This window comes from Hesperophylax consimilis, chromosome 19 (genome assembly GCF_061612785.1).
Source record: "Hesperophylax consimilis isolate HC1 chromosome 19, BYU_Hcon_1.0, whole genome shotgun sequence".
In the NCBI taxonomy this organism is placed as follows: domain Eukaryota; kingdom Metazoa; phylum Arthropoda; class Insecta; order Trichoptera; family Limnephilidae; genus Hesperophylax; species Hesperophylax consimilis.
In genome coordinates, this window is record NC_142854.1 from 17,314,893 (window position 1) to 17,338,100 (window position 23,208).

Consider the following 23,208-nt stretch of genomic DNA (forward strand, 5'->3'; position numbering starts at 1 on the left):
CCACACTTAATATGAATATTGTATTGAAAATTACATAAAATGAAAATTTGCTTTCAACGTATGGGATCTCATCCATATACAATAATAGACAGAAATAACACTTTTGATTTGATTTAATTACAATAAAAACCATATTTAAATCCAGGGGAGTGGAAAATAATGCGTTAAAGTTCCATTTTTTGTCAATCAAAGTTTCAAAATTTAATGCAATTTGATAGCTCAGCCATGTTTTCTTATTGAGCGTGAACAGCGATTCTAAATGTTTACCCTTAATTACTATAAGCCAATTATTTACATCTGAGGGATGAAATATGCTGCATTTAAAGTTATATAACGAAATGCATACGAATAGCCAATAACGATGCGTGAATAGACCAAATATCTATATATGCCTGAATATGCTATGAATAATTGTATTTATTGAAATAATAAGTGATTTTGGAGCACATACGAATGGAAAGAAATTCCATCAGATTTGGTAGGTTTTGCTCGAGAATGATTTGTGCAGCTCTCAAAAGCACAGGAAGGCATTTTAACACAAAAAGGAGCCTAGAGCAACGTGTTTGTGGCACTGGTGACAGCTTGTCTGACCAACGAACTTGTGTGCGATACTAAAGGCAGTAAATCTCAAGTGTGTTCACTGGACCTAGTTGGGTGAAACCACGCGCGTTGTGTCGGTAACATATACTCACGTGCCATCCAGACCCCTTACAGAGAAGACTCTGAACGCAGAAGACTGCGTCTCTCGTATCCTCAAATTCAACAAAGGCAAAACCTTTCTTGCAACTGATCGGACCATACTTAGCCAAGACACGCTCCATTTCGTATTTTGAAGCAGAAGATCCGACATTTCACCTTGCAGTGCAGATCCCACTCTCCAAATCTTGACATCCTGCAAAAAAAACACAATTATCGAACCTGATTTCAATTTTACCACAATCGCCATTTTTTAACGTAGATTTCACATAATCCATAAAAAAACATCACAAAACTAGCTATGGCGGTTAAAAATGGAAAAAAAACTTACTTTGCTGTTTGGAATGAAGATATTAAAACTGTTTGGACGATTTTAAGCAAAATTAGAATTTACAAAAAACTATATTTGCGAATAGCCGCGCTGTCACGAACACACGCCGTGCGCCAGTATTGTAAACAGTGTTGCCAACGGATCTTGGCCTAATGTCGCCGTTTTTCAAACATTAAGTAGCCGAATTTCAGTTGCAGTAATTCTAATGAACTCGCATAAATTCTGCCCACATATTCCCCACAAATATTCTCCGTGAGCTTGATTCCCTTTAACTTTTCTCCGAAGTAGCCTAATAAGCGACCAGTCGCCTTCTTTTAAATTTTTTCGTCGCCGATTCTCGTTCTGGGTAACCTAAATGGCGATAAATCGCCTACGTTGGCAACACTGCTCTGAACCATGTTGGGAAGTAGCTACCCTTTCCGGCCGGTCCAATGAGGCCACCCGCAGGATATTATCCATCTTCCAATTTTGCCAACCATACGAAAATTTTATTAGCTAGATTTTTTGGCATTTTCGGCCAGTACCTACTTCATTTTTCATAAAATAAACACTAAAAATTGATAAATTAGGCTTTTCTAAAATGGTTTTTCTACTTTATTTTTATAATAGTGCCTAACTTAGGTATAATTTAATGATTATTAGCTGTTTGGTTTTGAAACGACAATGCAGGAACTATGTTATTTTTCCAGTACCGACTTACCTCCAATCGCCTTGCAAGAAAAAGATTTTAAATTTCGAAAAATAAACTGTTGTTTGGAAAATTCTAGGTCAAAATTTAAACACGCCAAGATGGGTGCCACATCAAGTGCAGAAGATAAAAGGGATCTCCTGAAAATGCTGCGGAGGAAGACCAAATATATACCCATAGATGATAATCGGACTCATCGATGGAGGGCGACCCATCTTCCGTGGGATATGGTATGAAATTGCATTCTATACACACCGCACCGTATCATATACATTAATAACATACATACGTTTTTATTAACATTTTCTATTTAATAGATTGCATTTGGAAAATACACGGCCCCAGTCTGCAAGCTTGCGTGGGGCCAGCTTCTGAAAAGCACACGAAAGTAATCGAAGAAATTATCAAAGATGCTGAGCAATTGCTCCAGCCAGCTGATACGATAATGCAGGTAAATTGATTGAAATCCTCCAAATTGGTAAAGTAGTCTTCTTCATACAAAACTTAAATTTGGATTTGCAGTTAAAATACTTGACCAAACTAAATATAATTTTTTTTTTTAAACGGAAATAGCTATATAGCTATAGTTTTTTTAACAATTCATATAATTTATTTCACTATAGGTACTTGCATAGCAAAAAAGATTATTTTTTTAGTAATTACCAATTACTTTTTTACCAATGGCTTTTACTCAAATGGCTCCATATAATTGATAAGATTTTAAAATTTGCATTATTAACATTTTTTTCTTCATTATATATATATATTTTTTTTTAATATTAACTCCACACAGGAGGCCCTGAAGAAAATAATTTCCCTCAGGGCCTATGTCATCTTTGGGGATGCTGTGTGGAGGGTAATATAGACAATAAGAACAATGTTTTGAAATATAATGTTGTTTGATATTTTGCATTAACACCTATTCATTTAATTGGAGAAACGAAACTCGGGAGCGTTATCTTACGACTTTTCATTTCTTAAATATGGGTTATTTGCTTTTCCTTTTCACATATTAATTCCAAATAATAGTACATTGTCATGTTTTAAACTAGTTTGGTATCAATTATGTTCTCAGGAACGGCTGAAAGAGTTAGGCCGGAGAATGATGGGAGCTGCTCCCGAAGAGGCCGAAGCCGCCCTGACCCAGCAGTTTCTGGACATCATTGGTGTCCGGAAGCGGCGGCCCCCGGGAGAAGAAAGGTAATTATTATGTCCAACTAATGTTGTTTTAGTGCATTGTGACAAGTCATAGATCAAACCACCGGTTACAAATTACTACAAGTCATGGATGCAAAGATCAAACCACCGGTTACAAATTACTACAAGTCATGGATGCAAAGATCAAACCACCGGTTACAAATTACTACAAGTCATGGATGCAAAGATCAAACCACCGGTTACAAATTACTACAAGTCATGGATGCAAAGATCAAACCACCGGTTACAAATTACTACAAGTCATGGATGCAAAGATCAAACCACCGGTTACAAATTACTACAAGTCATGGATGCAAAGATCAAACCACCGGTTACAAATTACTACAAGTCATGGATGCAAAGATCAAACCACCGGTTACAAATTACTACAAGTCATGGATGCAAAGATCAAACCAACGGTTACAAATTACTACAAGTCATGGATGCAAAGATCAAACCAACGGTTACAAATTACTACAAGTCATGGATGCAAAGATCAAACCACCGGTTACAAATTACTACAAGTCATGGATGCAAAGATCAAACCACCGGTTACAAATTACTACAAGTCATGGATGCAAAGATCAAACCACCGGTTACAAATTACTACAAGTCATGGATGCAAAGATCAAACCACCGGTTACAAATTACTACAAGTCATGGATGCAAAGATCAAACCACCGGTTACAAATTACTACAAGTCATGGATGCAAAGATCAAACCACCGGTTACAAATTACTACAAGTCATGGATGCAAAGATCAAACCACCGGTTACAAATTACTACAAGTCATGGATGCAAAGATCAAACCACCGGTTACAAATTACTACAAGTCATGGATGCAAAGATCAAACCACCGGTTACAAATTACTACAAGTCATGGATGCAAAGATCAAACCACCGGTTACAAATTACTACAAGTCATGGATGCAAAGATCAAACCACCGGTTACAAATTACTACAAGTCATGGATGCAAAGATCAAACCACCGGTTACAAATTACTACAAGTCATGGATGCAAAGATCAAACCACCGGTTACAAATTACTACAAGTCATGGATGCAAAGATCAAACCACCGGTTACAAATTACTACAAGTCATGGATGCAAAGATCAAACCACCGGTTACAAATTACTACAAGTCATGGATGCAAAGATCAAACCACCGGTTACAAATTACTACAAGTCATGGATGCAAAGATCAAACCACCGGTTACAAATTACTACAAGTCATGGATGCAAAGATCAAACCAACGGTTACAAATTACTACAAGTCATGGATGCAAAGATCAAACCAACGGTTACAAATTACTACAAGTCATGGATGCAAAGATCAAACCACCGGTTACAAATTACTACAAGTCATGGATGCAAAGATCAAACCAACGGTTACAAATTACTACAAGTCATGGATGCAAAGATCAAACCACCGGTTACAAATTACTACAAGTCATGGATGCAAAGATCAAACCACCGGTTACAAATTACTACAAGTCATGGATGCAAAGATCAAACCACCGGTTACAAATTACTACAAGTCATGGATGCAAAGATCAAACCACCGGTTACAAATTACTACAAGTCATGGATGCAAAGATCAAACCACCGGTTACAAATTACTACAAGTCATGGATGCAAAGATCAAACCACCGGTTACAAATTACTACAAGTCATGGATGCAAAGATCAAACCACCGGTTACAAATTACTACAAGTCATGGATGCAAAGATCAAACCAACGGTTACAAATTACTACAAGTCATGGATGCAAAGATCAAACCAACGGTTACAAATTACTACAAGTCATGGATGCAAAGATCAAACCACCGGTTACAAATTACTACAAGTCATGGATGCAAAGATCAAACCACCGGTTACAAATTACTACAAGTCATGGATGCAAAGATCAAACCACCGGTTACAAATTACTACAAGTCATGGATGCAAAGATCAAACCACCGGTTACAAATTACTACAAGTCATGGATGCAAAGATCAAACCACCGGTTACAAATTACTACAAGTCATGGATGCAAAGATCAAACCACCGGTTACAAATTACTACAAGTCATGGATGCAAAGATCAAACCACCGGTTACAAATTACTACAAGTCATGGATGCAAAGATCAAACCACCGGTTACAAATTACTACAAGTCATGGATGCAAAGATCAAACCAACGGTTACAAATTACTACAAGTCATGGATGCAAAGATCAAACCAACGGTTACAAATTACTACAAGTCATGGATGCAAAGATCAAACCACCGGTTACAAATTACTACAAGTCATGGATGCAAAGATCAAACCACCGGTTACAAATTACTACAAGTCATGGATGCAAAGATCAAACCACCGGTTACAAATTACTACAAGTCATGGATGCAAAGATCAAACCACCGGTTACAAATTACTACAAGTCATGGATGCAAAGATCAAACCACCGGTTACAAATTACTACAAGTCATGGATGCAAAGATCAAACCACCGGTTACAAATTACTACAAGTCATGGATGCAAAGATCAAACCAACGGTTACAAATTACTACAAGTCATGGATGCAAAGATCAAACCAACGGTTACAAATTACTACAAGTCATGGATGCAAAGATCAAACCACCGGTTACAAATTACTACAAGTCATGGATGCAAAGATCAAACCACCGGTTACAAATTACTACAAGTCATGGATGCAAAGATCAAACCACCGGTTACAAATTACTACAAGTCATGGATGCAAAGATCAAACCACCGGTTACAAATTACTACAAGTCATGGATGCAAAGATCAAACCACCGGTTACAAATTACTACAAGTCATGGATGCAAAGATCAAACCACCGGTTACAAATTACTACAAGTCATGGATGCAAAGATCAAACCACCGGTTACAAATTACTACAAGTCATGGATGCAAAGATCAAACCACCGGTTACAAATTACTACAAGTCATGGATGCAAAGATCAAACCAACGGTTACAAATTACTACAAGTCATGGATGCAAAGATCAAACCAACGGTTACAAATTACTACAAGTCATGGATGCAAAGATCAAACCACCGGTTACAAATTACTACAAGTCATGGATGCAAAGATCAAACCACCGGTTACAAATTACTACAAGTCATGGATGCAAAGATCAAACCACCGGTTACAAATTACTACAAGTCATGGATGCAAAGATCAAACCACCGGTTACAAATTACTACAAGTCATGGATGCAAAGATCAAACCACCGGTTACAAATTACTACAAGTCATGGATGCAAAGATCAAACCACCGGTTACAAATTACTACAAGTCATGGATGCAAAGATCAAACCACCGGTTACAAATTACTACAAGTCATGGATGCAAAGATCAAACCACCGGTTACAAATTACTACAAGTCATGGATGCAAAGATCAAACCACCGGTTACAAATTACTACAAGTCATGGATGCAAAGATCAAACCACCGGTTACAAATTACTACAAGTCATGGATGCAAAGATCAAACCACCGGTTACAAATTACTACAAGTCATGGATGCAAAGATCAAACCAACGGTTACAAATTACTACAAGTCATGGATGCAAAGATCAAACCAACGGTTACAAATTACTACAAGTCATGGATGCAAAGATCAAACCACCGGTTACAAATTACTACAAGTCATGGATGCAAAGATCAAACCACCGGTTACAAATTACTACAAGTCATGGATGCAAAGATCAAACCACCGGTTACAAATTACTACAAGTCATGGATGCAAAGATCAAACCACCGGTTACAAATTACTACAAGTCATGGATGCAAAGATCAAACCACCGGTTACAAATTACTACAAGTCATGGATGCAAAGATCAAACCACCGGTTACAAATTACTACAAGTCATGGATGCAAAGATCAAACCACCGGTTACAAATTACTACAAGTCATGGATGCAAAGATCAAACCAACGGTTACAAATTACTACAAGTCATGGATGCAAAGATCAAACCAACGGTTACAAATTACTACAAGTCATGGATGCAAAGATCAAACCACCGGTTACAAATTACTACAAGTCATGGATGCAAAGATCAAACCACCGGTTACAAATTACTACAAGTCATGGATGCAAAGATCAAACCACCGGTTACAAATTACTACAAGTCATGGATGCAAAGATCAAACCACCGGTTACAAATTACTACAAGTCATGGATGCAAAGATCAAACCACCGGTTAAAAATTACTACAAGTCATGGATGCAAAGATCAAACCACCGGTTACAAATTACTACAAGTCATGGATGCAAAGATCAAACCACCGGTTACAAATTACTACAAGTCATGGATGCAAAGATCAAACCAACGGTTACAAATTACTACAAGTCATGGATGCAAAGATCAAACCAACGGTTACAAATTACTACAAGTCATGGATGCAAAGATCAAACCACCGGTTACAAATTACTACAAGTCATGGATGCAAAGATCAAACCACCGGTTACAAATTACTACAAGTCATGGATGCAAAGATCAAACCACCGGTTACAAATTACTACAAGTCATGGATGCAAAGATCAAACCACCGGTTACAAATTACTACAAGTCATGGATGCAAAGATCAAACCACCGGTTACAAATTACTACAAGTCATGGATGCAAAGATCAAACCACCGGTTACAAATTACTACAAGTCATGGATGCAAAGATCAAACCACCGGTTACAAATTACTACAAGTCATGGATGCAAAGATCAAACCACCGGTTACAAATTACTACAAGTCATGGATGCAAAGATCAAACCACCGGTTACAAATTACTACAAGTCATGGATGCAAAGATCAAACCAACGGTTACAAATTACTACAAGTCATGGATGCAAAGATCAAACCAACGGTTACAAATTACTACAAGTCATGGATGCAAAGATCAAACCACCGGTTACAAATTACTACAAGTCATGGATGCAAAGATCAAACCACCGGTTACAAATTACTACAAGTCATGGATGCAAAGATCAAACCACCGGTTACAAATTACTACAAGTCATGGATGCAAAGATCAAACCACCGGTTACAAATTACTACAAGTCATGGATGCAAAGATCAAACCACCGGTTACAAATTACTACAAGTCATGGATGCAAAGATCAAACCACCGGTTACAAATTACTACAAGTCATGGATGCAAAGATCAAACCAACGGTTACAAATTACTACAAGTCATGGATGCAAAGATCAAACCAACGGTTACAAATTACTACAAGTCATGGATGCAAAGATCAAACCACCGGTTACAAATTACTACAAGTCATGGATGCAAAGATCAAACCACCGGTTACAAATTACTACAAGTCATGGATGCAAAGATCAAACCACCGGTTACAAATTACTACAAGTCATGGATGCAAAGATTAAACCACCGGTTACAAATTACTACAAGTCATGGATGCAAAGATCAAACCACCGGTTACAAATTACTACAAGTCATGGATGCAAAGATCAAACCACCGGTTACAAATTACTACAAGTCATGGATGCAAAGATCAAACCACCGGTTACAAATTACTACAAGTCATGGATGCAAAGATCAAACCACCGGTTACAAATTACTACAAGTCATGGATGCAAAGATCAAACCACCGGTTACAAATTACTACAAGTCATGGATGCAAAGATCAAACCAACGGTTACAAATTACTACAAGTCATGGATGCAAAGATCAAACCAACGGTTACAAATTACTACAAGTCATGGATGCAAAGATCAAACCACCGGTTACAAATTACTACAAGTCATGGATGCAAAGATCAAACCACCGGTTACAAATTACTACAAGTCATGGATGCAAAGATCAAACCACCGGTTACAAATTACTACAAGTCATGGATGCAAAGATCAAACCACCGGTTACAAATTACTACAAGTCATGGATGCAAAGATCAAACCACCGGTTACAAATTACTACAAGTCATGGATGCAAAGATCAAACCACCGGTTACAAATTACTACAAGTCATGGATGCAAAGATCAAACCACCGGTTACAAATTACTACAAGTCATGGATGCAAAGATCAAACCACCGGTTACAAATTACTACAAGTCATGGATGCAAAGATCAAACCACCGGTTACAAATTACTACAAGTCATGGATGCAAAGATCAAACCACCGGTTACAAATTACTACAAGTCATGGATGCAAAGATCAAACCAACGGTTACAAATTACTACAAGTCATGGATGCAAAGATCAAACCAACGGTTACAAATTACTACAAGTCATGGATGCAAAGATCAAACCACCGGTTACAAATTACTACAAGTCATGGATGCAAAGATCAAACCACCGGTTACAAATTACTACAAGTCATGGATGCAAAGATCAAACCACCGGTTACAAATTACTACAAGTCATGGATGCAAAGATCAAACCACCGGTTACAAATTACTACAAGTCATGGATGCAAAGATCAAACCACCGGTTACAAATTACTACAAGTCATGGATGCAAAGATCAAACCACCGGTTACAAATTACTACAAGTCATGGATGCAAAGATCAAACCACCGGTTACAAATTACTACAAGTCATGGATGCAAAGATCAAACCACCGGTTACAAATTACTACAAGTCATGGATGCAAAGATCAAACCACCGGTTACAAATTACTACAAGTCATGGATGCAAAGATCAAACCAACGGTTACAAATTACTACAAGTCATGGATGCAAAGATCAAACCACCGGTTACAAATTACTACAAGTCATGGATGCAAAGATCAAACCACCGGTTACAAATTACTACAAGTCATGGATGCAAAGATCAAACCACCGGTTACAAATTACTACAAGTCATGGATGCAAAGATCAAACCACCGGTTACAAATTACTACAAGTCATGGATGCAAAGATCAAACCACCGGTTACAAATTACTACAAGTCATGGATGCAAAGATCAAACCACCGGTTACAAATTACTACAAGTCATGGATGCAAAGATCAAACCACCGGTTACAAATTACTACAAGTCATGGATGCAAAGATCAAACCACCGGTTACAAATTACTACAAGTCATGGATGCAAAGATCAAACCACCGGTTACAAATTACTACAAGTCATGGATGCAAAGATCAAACCACCGGTTACAAATTACTACAAGTCATGGATGCAAAGATCAAACCACCGGTTACAAATTACTACAAGTCATGGATGCAAAGATCAAACCAACGGTTACAAATTACTACAAGTCATGGATGCAAAGATCAAACCAACGGTTACAAATTACTACAAGTCATGGATGCAAAGATCAAACCACCGGTTACAAATTACTACAAGTCATGGATGCAAAGATCAAACCACCGGTTACAAATTACTACAAGTCATGGATGCAAAGATCAAACCACCGGTTACAAATTACTACAAGTCATGGATGCAAAGATCAAACCACCGGTTACAAATTACTACAAGTCATGGATGCAAAGATCAAACCACCGGTTACAAATTACTACAAGTCATGGATGCAAAGATCAAACCACCGGTTACAAATTACTACAAGTCATGGATGCAAAGATCAAACCACCGGTTACAAATTACTACAAGTCATGGATGCAAAGATCAAACCACCGGTTACAAATTACTACAAGTCATGGATGCAAAGATCAAACCACCGGTTACAAATTACTACAAGTCATGGATGCAAAGATCAAACCAACGGTTACAAATTACTACAAGTCATGGATGCAAAGATCAAACCAACGGTTACAAATTACTACAAGTCATGGATGCAAAGATCAAACCACCGGTTACAAATTACTACAAGTCATGGATGCAAAGATCAAACCACCGGTTACAAATTACTACAAGTCATGGATGCAAAGATCAAACCACCGGTTACAAATTACTACAAGTCATGGATGCAAAGATCAAACCACCGGTTACAAATTACTACAAGTCATGGATGCAAAGATCAAACCACCGGTTACAAATTACTACAAGTCATGGATGCAAAGATCAAACCACCGGTTACAAATTACTACAAGTCATGGATGCAAAGATCAAACCACCGGTTACAAATTACTACAAGTCATGGATGCAAAGATCAAACCACCGGTTACAAATTACTACAAGTCATGGATGCAAAGATCAAACCACCGGTTACAAATTACTACAAGTCATGGATGCAAAGATCAAACCACCGGTTACAAATTACTACAAGTCATGGATGCAAAGATCAAACCAACGGTTACAAATTACTACAAGTCATGGATGCAAAGATCAAACCAACGGTTACAAATTACTACAAGTCATGGATGCAAAGATCAAACCACCGGTTACAAATTACTACAAGTCATGGATGCAAAGATCAAACCACCGGTTACAAATTACTACAAGTCATGGATGCAAAGATCAAACCACCGGTTACAAATTACTACAAGTCATGGATGCAAAGATCAAACCACCGGTTACAAATTACTACAAGTCATGGATGCAAAGATCAAACCACCGGTTACAAATTACTACAAGTCATGGATGCAAAGATCAAACCACCGGTTACAAATTACTACAAGTCATGGATGCAAAGATCAAACCACCGGTTACAAATTACTACAAGTCATGGATGCAAAGATCAAACCACCGGTTACAAATTACTACAAGTCATGGATGCAAAGATCAAACCACCGGTTACAAATTACTACAAGTCATGGATGCAAAGATCAAACCAACGGTTACAAATTACTACAAGTCATGGATGCAAAGATCAAACCACCGGTTACAAATTACTACAAGTCATGGATGCAAAGATCAAACCACCGGTTACAAATTACTACAAGTCATGGATGCAAAGATCAAACCACCGGTTACAAATTACTACAAGTCATGGATGCAAAGATCAAACCAACGGTTACAAATTACTACAAGTCATGGATGCAAAGATCAAACCAACGGTTACAAATTACTACAAGTCATGGATGCAAAGATCAAACCACCGGTTACAAATTACTACAAGTCATGGATGCAAAGATCAAACCACCGGTTACAAATTACTACAAGTCATGGATGCAAAGATCAAACCACCGGTTACAAATTACTACAAGTCATGGATGCAAAGATCAAACCACCGGTTACAAATTACTACAAGTCATGGATGCAAAGATCAAACCACCGGTTACAAATTACTACAAGTCATGGATGCAAAGATCAAACCACCGGTTACAAATTACTACAAGTCATGGATGCAAAGATCAAACCACCGGTTACAAATTACTACAAGTCATGGATGCAAAGATCAAACCACCGGTTACAAATTACTACAAGTCATGGATGCAAAGATCAAACCACCGGTTACAAATTACTACAAGTCATGGATGCAAAGATCAAACCACCGGTTACAAATTACTACAAGTCATGGATGCAAAGATCAAACCACCGGTTACAAATTACTACAAGTCATGGATGCAAAGATCAAACCACCGGTTACAAATTACTACAAGTCATGGATGCAAAGATCAAACCACCGGTTACAAATTTCACTCTCAAACTGGCCGTATAATTGAGATACCATTTCATCCGTATCTTTTTCCATTGGCCATTAAAATATATTTAACCAAGGTGACATGAATTAACACCTTCTACATAAAATGTGGGCAAAGGCTCCAACAGAAAATGAACGGCCTGGTCGAGATCTGAATACCTTCCTTCTTTCTCTCCTCCCCATTCACTCTCCCACACTAATTGCCATATTATGTAAATGCTCATGTTTTTCATTTATTCTAGACAAGCCAAGGAACATCAAGAGAGGAGGAGAATATAAAAGAGGGAGAGGAGGGAGCAGCGGGAAGAGGAAGCAAGAGAGGAAGTGTAATATTGAAAAGTAAGATTTTATTATTTTAGCTTGCAGTTTTGCAAATAAAAATATTGTTGTGAGAAATAATCTCATTTGTTTTTGTATTATTATACGGATAGATAAAACTTTGAAATTTCCATTACATAAACTTCACAACCCCATTTTAAAGATTATGTAACATATTAGGGCTTTCAAATATGAAGCATCAACAATATTATTATTATTTCAAATTCTGCATTTAACACTTCAAATTGAACCAAACGGTCATTAGCAACAATATGTTGCTTTATCAGATATGCATCATGGTGCAGGAATTAAGTCTTTCACATTACATTATTATAATTATTTGAAACCGTTGATTTATGTTGTACAAATAAAACTTGTTACCAGAAACAACCCAACTTATGTGTAATGATATTAAATTTACAGAAAGAAAATTAAGACGCGGAGATGGGGGAAACGCCCCAAGAAGATCCTAATGTCTCGCCCCCACCAAAGTAAGTAGTGCACAATATCTTATGTGTTATGAAACCTTTGTCCTGCCTTTGAGAACTCCTTTGTAACCTGTCTTTTTCTGCCATCTGGTAGATGCGTCACCGATGCCAAACCAGAAGTTGTCCGGGAACTGGAAACAGTAGCGAAAGCACCAAAAACCTCTAAATTAAGGTACCGACTTTTAAAACATATTGTTATAACTTGTTGAATCGTCAATACACAATACTACCTTACTTGACTTACTACCGTTTGGAATAAGCATTAAAAAAAAACCTTTGATTTAATTTAATGACAATAAACAATAACTTTTTGCATTTACGATTATGGAAAATAGTGCTTACAATCACAATATCTCACCGGAGATGCGGAAGTTTTTTTTTTTAAGATTTGTGTCAAAACGATTTGTTTTTGTAATGTGATAAAATGCATACATTTGTTTCAAATAAAACACCACTAAATGTCCTACCACTGACTTCAGTTTAAGTAGTTTTTAATTTCAGACAATCATTTTATAGTTGGGGTGTGGGTGAGTACTATGTAAAAAATTTAATTAAAATATATGTATTATTTCCAAAGAAATCTGTTTCATACAAAAACCATTTTCTTGAATGGGACCCTTGTTTTGGTCCGCTTGAAGTGTGTTAAATGTAACGGCTGCGCGGCCTGTTTCATACAAAATCCATTTTCTCGAATGGGACCCTTGTTTTGGTCCGCTTGAAGTGTGTTAAATGGAACGGCTGCGCGGCCTGTTTCATACAAAATCCATTTTCTCGAATGGGACCCTTGTTTTGGTCCGCTTGAAGTGTGTTAAATGGAACGGCTGCGCGGCCTGTTTCATACAAAATCCATTTTCTCGAATGGGACCCTTGTTTTGGTCCGCTTGAAGTGTGTTAAATGGAACGGCTGCGCGGCCTGTTTCATACAAAATCCATTTTCTCGAATGGGACCCTTGTTTTGGTCCGCTTGAAGTGTGTTAAATGGAACGGCTGCGCGGCCTGTTTCATACAAAATCCATTTTCTTGAATGTGGGACCCTTGTTTTGGTCCGCTTGAAGTGTGTTAAATGGAACGGCTGCGCGGCCTGTTTCATACAAAATTGAGATTTGGATTTATGGCCAAAATACCAAATTAAACTGATTCATCTTTTTTTAAACCCTTTTATTGCCATAAATATTTTGTCAAAATATGCTGAGAATGCTAGTAAAAAAGTGCATTTTTATAGATAATTTATATAAAAAATAAAAATACTTGCTATTTCTGTTACAATACACTAATTTTCATAATTTTAACAACATTCGCTTCAGAACGTTTCAAACTATGATAATAAAAGCACAGAAATTAAATACTACATATTTATTGACAAGAAAATTACAGAAGATATATGGAAAACGTAGAAGATTGTTTTCCTACACAAACACAATGAGCAAATCAGGTTGGATCTTTTCACAGAGCTACTGTCCTTACTGCTGCATGGTGACCGGGTATGTCATCAAAATGACAATTCAATTCAACACACCTCCAAAAAGTGGTAATAAAGTCATGAAAAGTGATGAAACAAAAACAAGGTTCCATAGGTAACTATTAAACCTAGTTTTTGTTTCACCACTTAATGACTCTATATTACTTTTAAAAGATGTGTTGAATTTTCATTTTGGTGAAATCGGGCCAAAAGTGAACTGTCAAAAAGAGCGCTACCGCGTCTATAGCATTTTTCGCACACCTACCTATAAGCGCCACGGATCTTTTCGGCACTGTAAGGGTTAATCAATAGGTGTGTCATGTATAAAGAATATATGTGTCCGATTTGAAGAAATTGCGATTTGATCCCAAAAGATTTATGAGACCGTGCGGCGCACAGTCAAACTGAAATTTCCTGAAAATCTTCATAATTTTTTTTTCATATATTGTAATATTAGCGCTCTAATACAACCAAAAGTCACAAGCCGCAACTGGTTGGGACTTTTATGCTACGTATACATCCGCGAGCCGAACTGCCTAACTAAACCTCAACTTATGGGAAAAAAAACGAAGAAACCGCAAATGGCGCGATATGCCGCTTGCAGTTGATTCATTCCTTTCCCGTAATTCGTGGTACGGTTCACGCTTCAGTTTCCAAATTTATCCGTATCCTTATGCAGTATTCACATTAAAAAACTATATATTTGTGACAGGTTCCAGAGTAGTAGATACTCCCAGTATCGCCCTGACGACCACCTTTCAGAATTGAAACATTGCTTGAAATGGCTTTGGCCGTGTTTGGTGACCAGACCTTATTAAAATCATCAAGTTTGGCTAAATATAAATTTGAATAGATGTTGAATGAATCAGACCTTACTGAAAGTTATAATTTCGTAAATTACTGTCCACCTTATGCATAATAACACTAAGAGAATGAGTGTGGTACCCATAACATACCACTAACACTATTACTAACGCTATAGCTACGGAACTAAGCCAAAGGGTATTTCACCGTCTTCGTGCAACTATTTAACCTTTTCTATGCGTCATAAATTTGTATCACTTCGTTCACACGCGGGGCTATTTATCATCAATCTAATTTATGACTTTAAACAATAATCACGCATGGATTTTAAAATTTGTTTTAAAAAATACGTCGCTTATGTCTTGAATTATCTTTTCAAGTATAAATAAACAATCCGAACATCAATGGGACTTGATGAAAATTCGAAGTATATATTCATAACGTAACTGATACGGTATACCCGGGCGGCCATGTTAATATTTCAAGGATAACGATACACATGCATAAACATACCGGAGTAGAGCTCTTCAACTGTGGTGCGATGTAAGTGGTTGATTTATGGGTGCGATGTCGCGTTTGACTGGATACATGAAATATTGACACACTTAAAAAGGTTCATATAATAAAAAATAACTACACTTAACCCCTCCGACTTTTCGCGAACTTGAAGCTAAAATGTCTTTATCGAAATGTCAATTTCACGAAAACGTTGTGTTATTACCGCCTCACAATCAAAGCTCTATAAATGAAACATTACTGAACGGAGCCGAATAGTAAAAACTGTTTTAGAAAGGTTACAAAATAGGCTTTCAAATTGTTGTATCATAAATAAATATTAACATTTGTAAATATTTAAATTTAGAATGGAAACATGAAAAAATTGTAAAAATGACTCACCTGTAATGTTTTATGTAAAAACGATACTAAAATCACGGATAATGTAAAAAAAAAACACTTATTTCATCGTACAAATGTACAATAAACAATTCTGTCACTTCACTTTTTGACCATTTCATACAAAATATATTTTTAAAAAAATAATTAAACTTGCGAGGCGGGTCGGCACGTCAAACGGCTTTCTTGGCGTCGTTTTACGATTTGGCGGGTAAAATTTGCTTCCACTGAGTAGGTCTTTTTACGGGTTTCTATGGATAACTTTGAATAGAGATGTGAAGCTTCATTCAATACGAATATTCTACTTTTTGTTTTAGGGATGTCACTAGAAGAATAACGGAGTTATGACGATTTTTGTGGAAACACACGCGTTGACGTGTAAACACGCTTATTGTACTTGACTGCTATCGTTATTTTATCGTGTATATCTGCTTACGTTGCTGACCGGTTAAATTTACAAAAATAATGAAATAATTTTTCTGTTATTATATCACCGTAAATATGTATCACTTAATATATTTTTTATCGTGATAAATTTTGAAACAGTTCTCAACGCATAATGGCAGAATCATGGCTTTCATGTATTTCAGCAGCTTCGCAATTATTATCGACGTCTCTGTCACTTATTTCAAAATCTGAATCTATTTCTAAAGTAGCACCAAATATTTCTTCGTCATTAAGACCACGACCCGACATTTTGTATTTTGGCAGTAAAAATACTTTCAAAAATTGATAAAAAGTCAAACTTGTACAACTTTACACTTGATTTTTCACTAAAAAAAAGTTTTAACCACGTATCTTTATTTGAAAATAATCTAACACTGACGAAATTTTATATTTCTTCAATAGTTTGAATGAATGTATGTAACTGAACTTATTTTAAAATATGATAAATCAGATGAATGTACACTGAAATTAAAATAGTTCATATCCACGAAAAAGCAAACAATAATTCGATAAAACAATGTAATCTACACGGCGAGCGTCTCTGTTTGAGAATCTTATAAAATGCGCCTGCGCAATAACGTGTGTAAAGACGCGGGAAGAATTCAAACTGATTCATTTTTCGCTCTGAGTTGGAAGATCCCTTCAAATCTTTGTATCCATGATTAGGATACGTATTATGGATAAATATCGTAAGATGTCAGTATTGTAAAGATGTGAGATTTTTTAGGAGTATAAGTTTGACCGTGCTCAAGCATGTTTCATACCCATAACGCCGAAGAAACTTTGCGTCGCACAGATGTGCCACCCGCGTACAGGGCATTTACAGTGCGTCGCAGGCGTGCGTCTCCCGCAGGGATAGGGTTAAGCATGAAACTAAAAGCTCTGTTTTGTTTAACTAGAGCGGTATACACAATATTATATTTTTATATCCGATAGGCCGAAGTTGGCAGCGTAAACGTTCCCCTTAATGCTAAATCATTATTTTGATTAATCTTTATAACGAATCTGTGTACATTATGAATACCAAAAATATGATTTTATTAATTTAAGGTTTTCCTATCATTTCGCTTGAGTAGAATACAAATAAAATAATAAATTGCGCAATAAAAAATATAAATATAAACTACTAAAAAAAAAAATTTTTCAATAGAAATGAATGAACGCGTAAAGGAAACAACTTAAAAAAATACAGTATTATAACTAAGATTATCTGTGACAGTTTCACTTGATTAACTTTTTTGCTTTCTTATAAAATTATTTACAAAATAAATAAAAACCAGTTTTGTGCTTGAAATCGAATTTTTCTAGATTCCGTTTGTCAAGCGATTTTAATTCCTATTACCTACAATATTTGTATACCAAGAATATACACATTTTCGGCTTGTAGCTTCCTCTTAAGCGCGTGCCTATTTTCTGTATATTTACCAAATCTGCAAACTGACACAGCATTTTCAAAGAACATAGGAAATTAGCATTTGTTTGTAGGCACTGCCGATATTGCCAATCTAATTCAAATCGATTTTCTTCCAAAATGGTGCATCAGTTATTAGATTTTCGAGTGTAATAATTTTTACGAAATTAATATTAAATTGTACTATTTTCCATAATCATAAATGCATAAAGTTGTTGTTTATTATCATTAAGTTGAACCAAATGTTTTTTTTTAAATGCTTATAAAGAAGGGTAGTCGTTGGTAAAATTTTACCAAAAACACTTTGTATCAGTTGTATTTTATTCCTATATGTGACTAGTTTATCTATTTATGAAAATATATGTCCACTTCTTTATAGCACTAGTTATCCCTTGTGTATTAAATCATCAACTTAGTTCCAGTTGAAATATTGTAACTGTGCGGTGTTCTTCTATCCATTTATCGTAACGGATACGGTAGTAGCTCACCACACTTGCCTCAATTTTATGGTATTTTGGACATAAAGTGCTCCTAGCAGACTAAACTACTTGCTTGGCAACGAAATAATGTTTCTAGCTTGACGTTTCATCACTATCAAAAATATTTATTTTATCTGTGCAAAAGTGCTTAGAAAATTACAGTCGATTCCTCGTAATTGCTACACAGGTTTATCTTGGGACGGCCGGTTATTTGAGCCAAAACCCGAAGAACAGAAACCAAATAAAGAAACTAATACTACTTCTTCAATAATCGCAAAATAACTTTGTGACGTCATTTTAATTATATGAAAATGACGCCATAACACTTTGTATACACCACTTTTAATTAATAATATATAAGTCAATTTTGTAGCTCGAGCCGGTATGCATATCTGTGATGTACAAAATATACTGTGAAACAGCTCGAGCCGGTATGCATATCTGTGATGTACAAAATATACTGTGAAACAGCTCGAGCCGGTATGCATATCTGTGATGTACAAAATATACTGTGAAACAGCTCGAGCCGGTATGCACATCTGTGATGTACAAAATATACTGTGAAACAGCTCGAGCCGGTATGCATATCTGTGATGTACAAAATATACTGTGAAACAGCTCGAGCCGGTATGCATATCTGTGATGTACAAAATATACTGTGAAACAGCTCGAGCCGGTATGCATATCTGTGATGTACAAAATATACTGTGAAACAGCTCGAGCCGGTATGCACATCTGTGATGTACAAAATATACTGTGAAACAGCTCGAGCCGGTATGCATATCTGTGATGTACAAAATATACTGTGAAACAGCTCGAGCCGGTATGCATATCTGTGATGTACAAAATATACCGTGAAACAGCTCGAGCCGGTATGCATATCTGTGATGTACAAAATATACCCAACTGATCCTTGAGGGAAGCCACTGGTTTAGATTATTTTATCATTTCTGTAGCCATTCTAAGGAAAATACATAGGATAGTTATTCACAATTTTTATAAATATACAGGGTGTGGCAGAGAGGACGGACGGTTTTAAAAAAATCATAAAATAGTTAACTTTTACTCAAAAACAAATTTATTGATGGAATCAGGTTCGCGGGGAAATAGCATTTGAGACAGTCAAGTGTGGAAAATCACATCAGGCATGTGGTGGCCGAAATCGTTGATGCAGTGCTGGAGGCGCTCTTGGATGTTCGCGGAGCTCCTCTTGGTCTTCTGTTGATCAGTTCACCACGCCTGCGAAGTGATTCAACCCAACGAAGGATGGTGTTTCGAGAGGGAACAGCTCTATTCCGATGAATGTTGTATAAGCACCCTGTATAAGCACATTAAGAAAATAGTGTTAGCGGACCCTTCGGCATTTTACCCTTGGCACGCTAAGGCAGTAAAAAACAAAGGTTAGGCTGATGCATGGAAGATAGATTTTGGTTACCCTTTTTGACAACCGGGAGGTTAATATTATGTAATTAGTTTAATTTTAATGTATCATGTCATTTTTTGTGTTCTTTCCAGGCTACCCAAATCTCATTAAACACATCACATATTTCATGGATAAATACGGAAACGACTACAAAGCTATGGCAAAGGACAGAAGAAACTACAAACAACAAACCTGGAAACAACTTCGGCAAAAGGCAAAGAAATTCATGAAAATACCCAACCAATACGCCAAGTTCTTAGATTCTAAAGGATTATTGGGCAAAAACACCGATGACGACCCGTTAAAAAAAGATGCTCTAGCACTAGAAATGGATTGCGATTAAAATTTAAAAACAATGCATTTTTATTATATTTTTAAGGACCATCGCTATTTTAATTTGTACCAAAAGTTTCCAGAATAAAATATTATGTGTTGATTGCCTTTATTATTGTATTATTTAAGTTTTTTTTTAATTATTCTGAAAAAAGTAAATTAAATTTGACTTATTTAAGTTAACCCATTTTTTTTTTTTTAACATTATTTCTGGCTTTCACCCTTCAAGGGTGTTCTTGGCCATCATTTAAAATTATTGAGAAATGAAAGGTGAATTTAAATATTAATTTTATTTAAATGGGCAAATTTCAAAATTATAATGAAAATTGGAGTCGAGTTCAGACTTAGAAGAGATGAGATGTTGAATGGAGGGGAGGCAATTTTAGATAAGGCTTGATAGAAGAGAGGATATTTGTTTAGAGAGGGACAACCAAAAAATATGTGATCTAAAGTTCCCACTTCTAGACCACAGAATGTACAATCTGAGGAGTCAACAACGTGAATTTTAAAAAGATGGGAAGGAACGGAACAATGTCCGATCCTCATTCGAATGAGTGAAGAAATTTCTTTTTTGGAAAAATGAGGGAATTGCTGAAACCACGGTTTTGATGGAATAGTCCTTTGTATTGAGGCATAGCAGGCTCCCTTGGGTTGACTACCAATGTGCCAATACATTGATACATTGTGCCCATATTTAAAAAAGGAGACAAGCACAATATTGAAAATTACAGACCAATCTCTAAGTTAAATGTAATAGGTAAACTTTTTGAAAAAATAGTTTTTGATATCATTTTCCCTTGTATACGACCACACATAATTTCGAATCAACACGGTTTTGTCACCAAAAAATCAACAGAAACTAATCTATGTGAGTTTGTTGACACAGTTCTTGTTGCTATGGATAACGGATATCAAGTTGATGTAGTATACACAGACTACTCCAAAGCCTTTGATAAAATCCCACACAGCATCTTAATCGATAAAGTCGAAGCAATGGGTATTCACGGTGACCTGCTACGTTGGTTAGCCTCTTATCTCGACAATCGTACTCAAGCTGTAACGGTACAAGGGTTCTGCTCTAGTTTCGTCCCTGTAACCTCAGGAGTTCCCCAAGGTTCTCATCTTGGTCCCCTTTTATTTAATATTTTTATAAATGATGTCAACAAAACTATCCATAACTCTCAGCTGTATCTATATGCGGATGACAAAAAGATTGTCAAAATAATTAAGTCTGAGAGGGATTGTATGGAGCTCCAGAATGATCTGAACTCTCTGGTTAATGTATATTGTCTAGAAAATCGTCTTCTTCTGAATGCAGATAAATGTAGCGTCATCTCTTTTTCTCGAAAGAAAAACACAATATTATATCCATACTTAATTTAGAACAATATTTTAAACAGGGTAAATGTAATAAGAGATCTTGGAGTTCTATTAGACAGTAAGCTTATGTTTCAATCTCACGTCGAGCATATCACGTCAAAGGCTTTGAAAATGTTGGGATTTATACTTAGGGTAAGTTCAGTTTTCAAAAATCCACAAACTTTTAAGATTCTTTACATCTCTTACGTCAGAAGCCACCTGGAGTACGCTTCGACAGTGTGGAACCCTCATTGTTCTACTTATAAAGCACATCTAGAAAGAGTTCAGAAAAAGTTTATCAAATATGTCTCCTATCGCGTACGAAATGATGAATACTATGTCCCTATAAACCTTAAATCTCTTGAACAACGCCGTGATATCAGAGACCTATTGATGCTCTATAAGATACTTCATAACCATATTGATAGCCCATACTTACTACAAAATATTCATTTCAAATGTCCAAAAAGAGTTACTCGATCTTTGGATACATTTTATATACCTAAAAGCAATACAAACTACCTTGAAAATGTATTTATAAGAAGAAGCTGTAGCACATTTAATAGATTATGCCCAAACATCGATGTGTTTAACACGAACCTAGCTAAATTCACAGCATCCGTAAAAAAGTGATACTGCATCTTATTTAACCAAAAAACTTAATAGTTCATTGATTTTTTTTAAATATTTCAATTGATTAATACATTTTTGATAATTGATGTACTTTATCAAAATTGTTTGTATTAGGTATGTTGTTATGTATTTTTCTGTTATGGTTTGTTTTGTCGTTATTTTATTGGTCAATGACATAACTACTCTGATCACTGTCAAATATGCATGTATAAAGACTGTTTATAACGCTAATAAATAAAATAAAATACTCTGCCCAAACATTGCGGGGATCTATCTTTGATGATGGAAAAAATGTCAGATAAAGGAATGTGGTTTACGAGGGTAACAACAGGGTTGGACGCTCCTTGTTTTGCCAAGGCATCCGCAATATCATTACCCATGATACCAACATGTCCAGGAATCTAAATCAGAGTTACAGTTTTACCAGAGCTTTGAATGGAGGCTATCATCTCTCGAATAAGGCATACAAAGTGATCATCAGGATGAAGAAGAGGACTGGATTTAAGTTTTTGGAGGGAACTGAGAGAGTCGGAGGGAACGAGGGAATGTTCGAAATTATTTTTGGTTATATATTTGAGAGATTCTATTATTGCAATGCACTCGGCTGAAAATATTGAAAATTGATTTGAAATTGAATGAAATATTCTGTCATTAGAATTATTGTGGTAAACGTTAATACCTATACCACAGTTAGGAGAGTCGGGAGATTTGGATCCATCAGTAAATAAAAGAGAAAAGTTGGGCCATTTA

At 36.2% G+C, this 23,208-nt stretch overlaps 2 protein-coding genes across 3 annotated transcripts in view; both read left to right on the forward strand.

The window, feature by feature from the left end:
• Positions 1-12,749, forward strand: part of LOC149414913 (uncharacterized) — a 59,682-nt gene extending 46,933 nt beyond the window's left edge. The window contains exons 2-5 of one of the 2 annotated variants that reach the window (XM_089643134.1): positions 1,795-1,945; positions 2,033-2,166; positions 2,791-2,915; positions 12,653-12,749. In XM_089643134.1, coding sequence (XP_089499260.1) covers positions 1,915-1,945; positions 2,033-2,166; positions 2,791-2,915; positions 12,653-12,689 — 327 coding nt within the window. In that variant the 5' untranslated portion in view covers positions 1,795-1,914 and the 3' untranslated portion in view covers positions 12,690-12,749. Of the gene's footprint in view, positions 1-1,794; positions 1,946-2,032; positions 2,167-2,790; positions 2,916-12,652 lie in introns of those variants that run through there. The other variant, XM_089643133.1, reaches the window with a different exon arrangement.
• Positions 12,750-13,172: 423 nt separating this feature from the next.
• LOC149414914 (nucleolar protein 16-like) lies at positions 13,173-20,476 on the forward strand. Its single transcript, XM_089643412.1, has 3 exons — positions 13,173-13,219; positions 19,856-19,956; positions 20,226-20,476. Exons 1-3 carry the CDS (start codon positions 13,173-13,175, stop codon positions 20,474-20,476), a joined length of 399 nt encoding a protein of 132 aa, XP_089499538.1.
• The last annotated feature ends 2,732 nt before the right edge of the window (positions 20,477-23,208 follow it).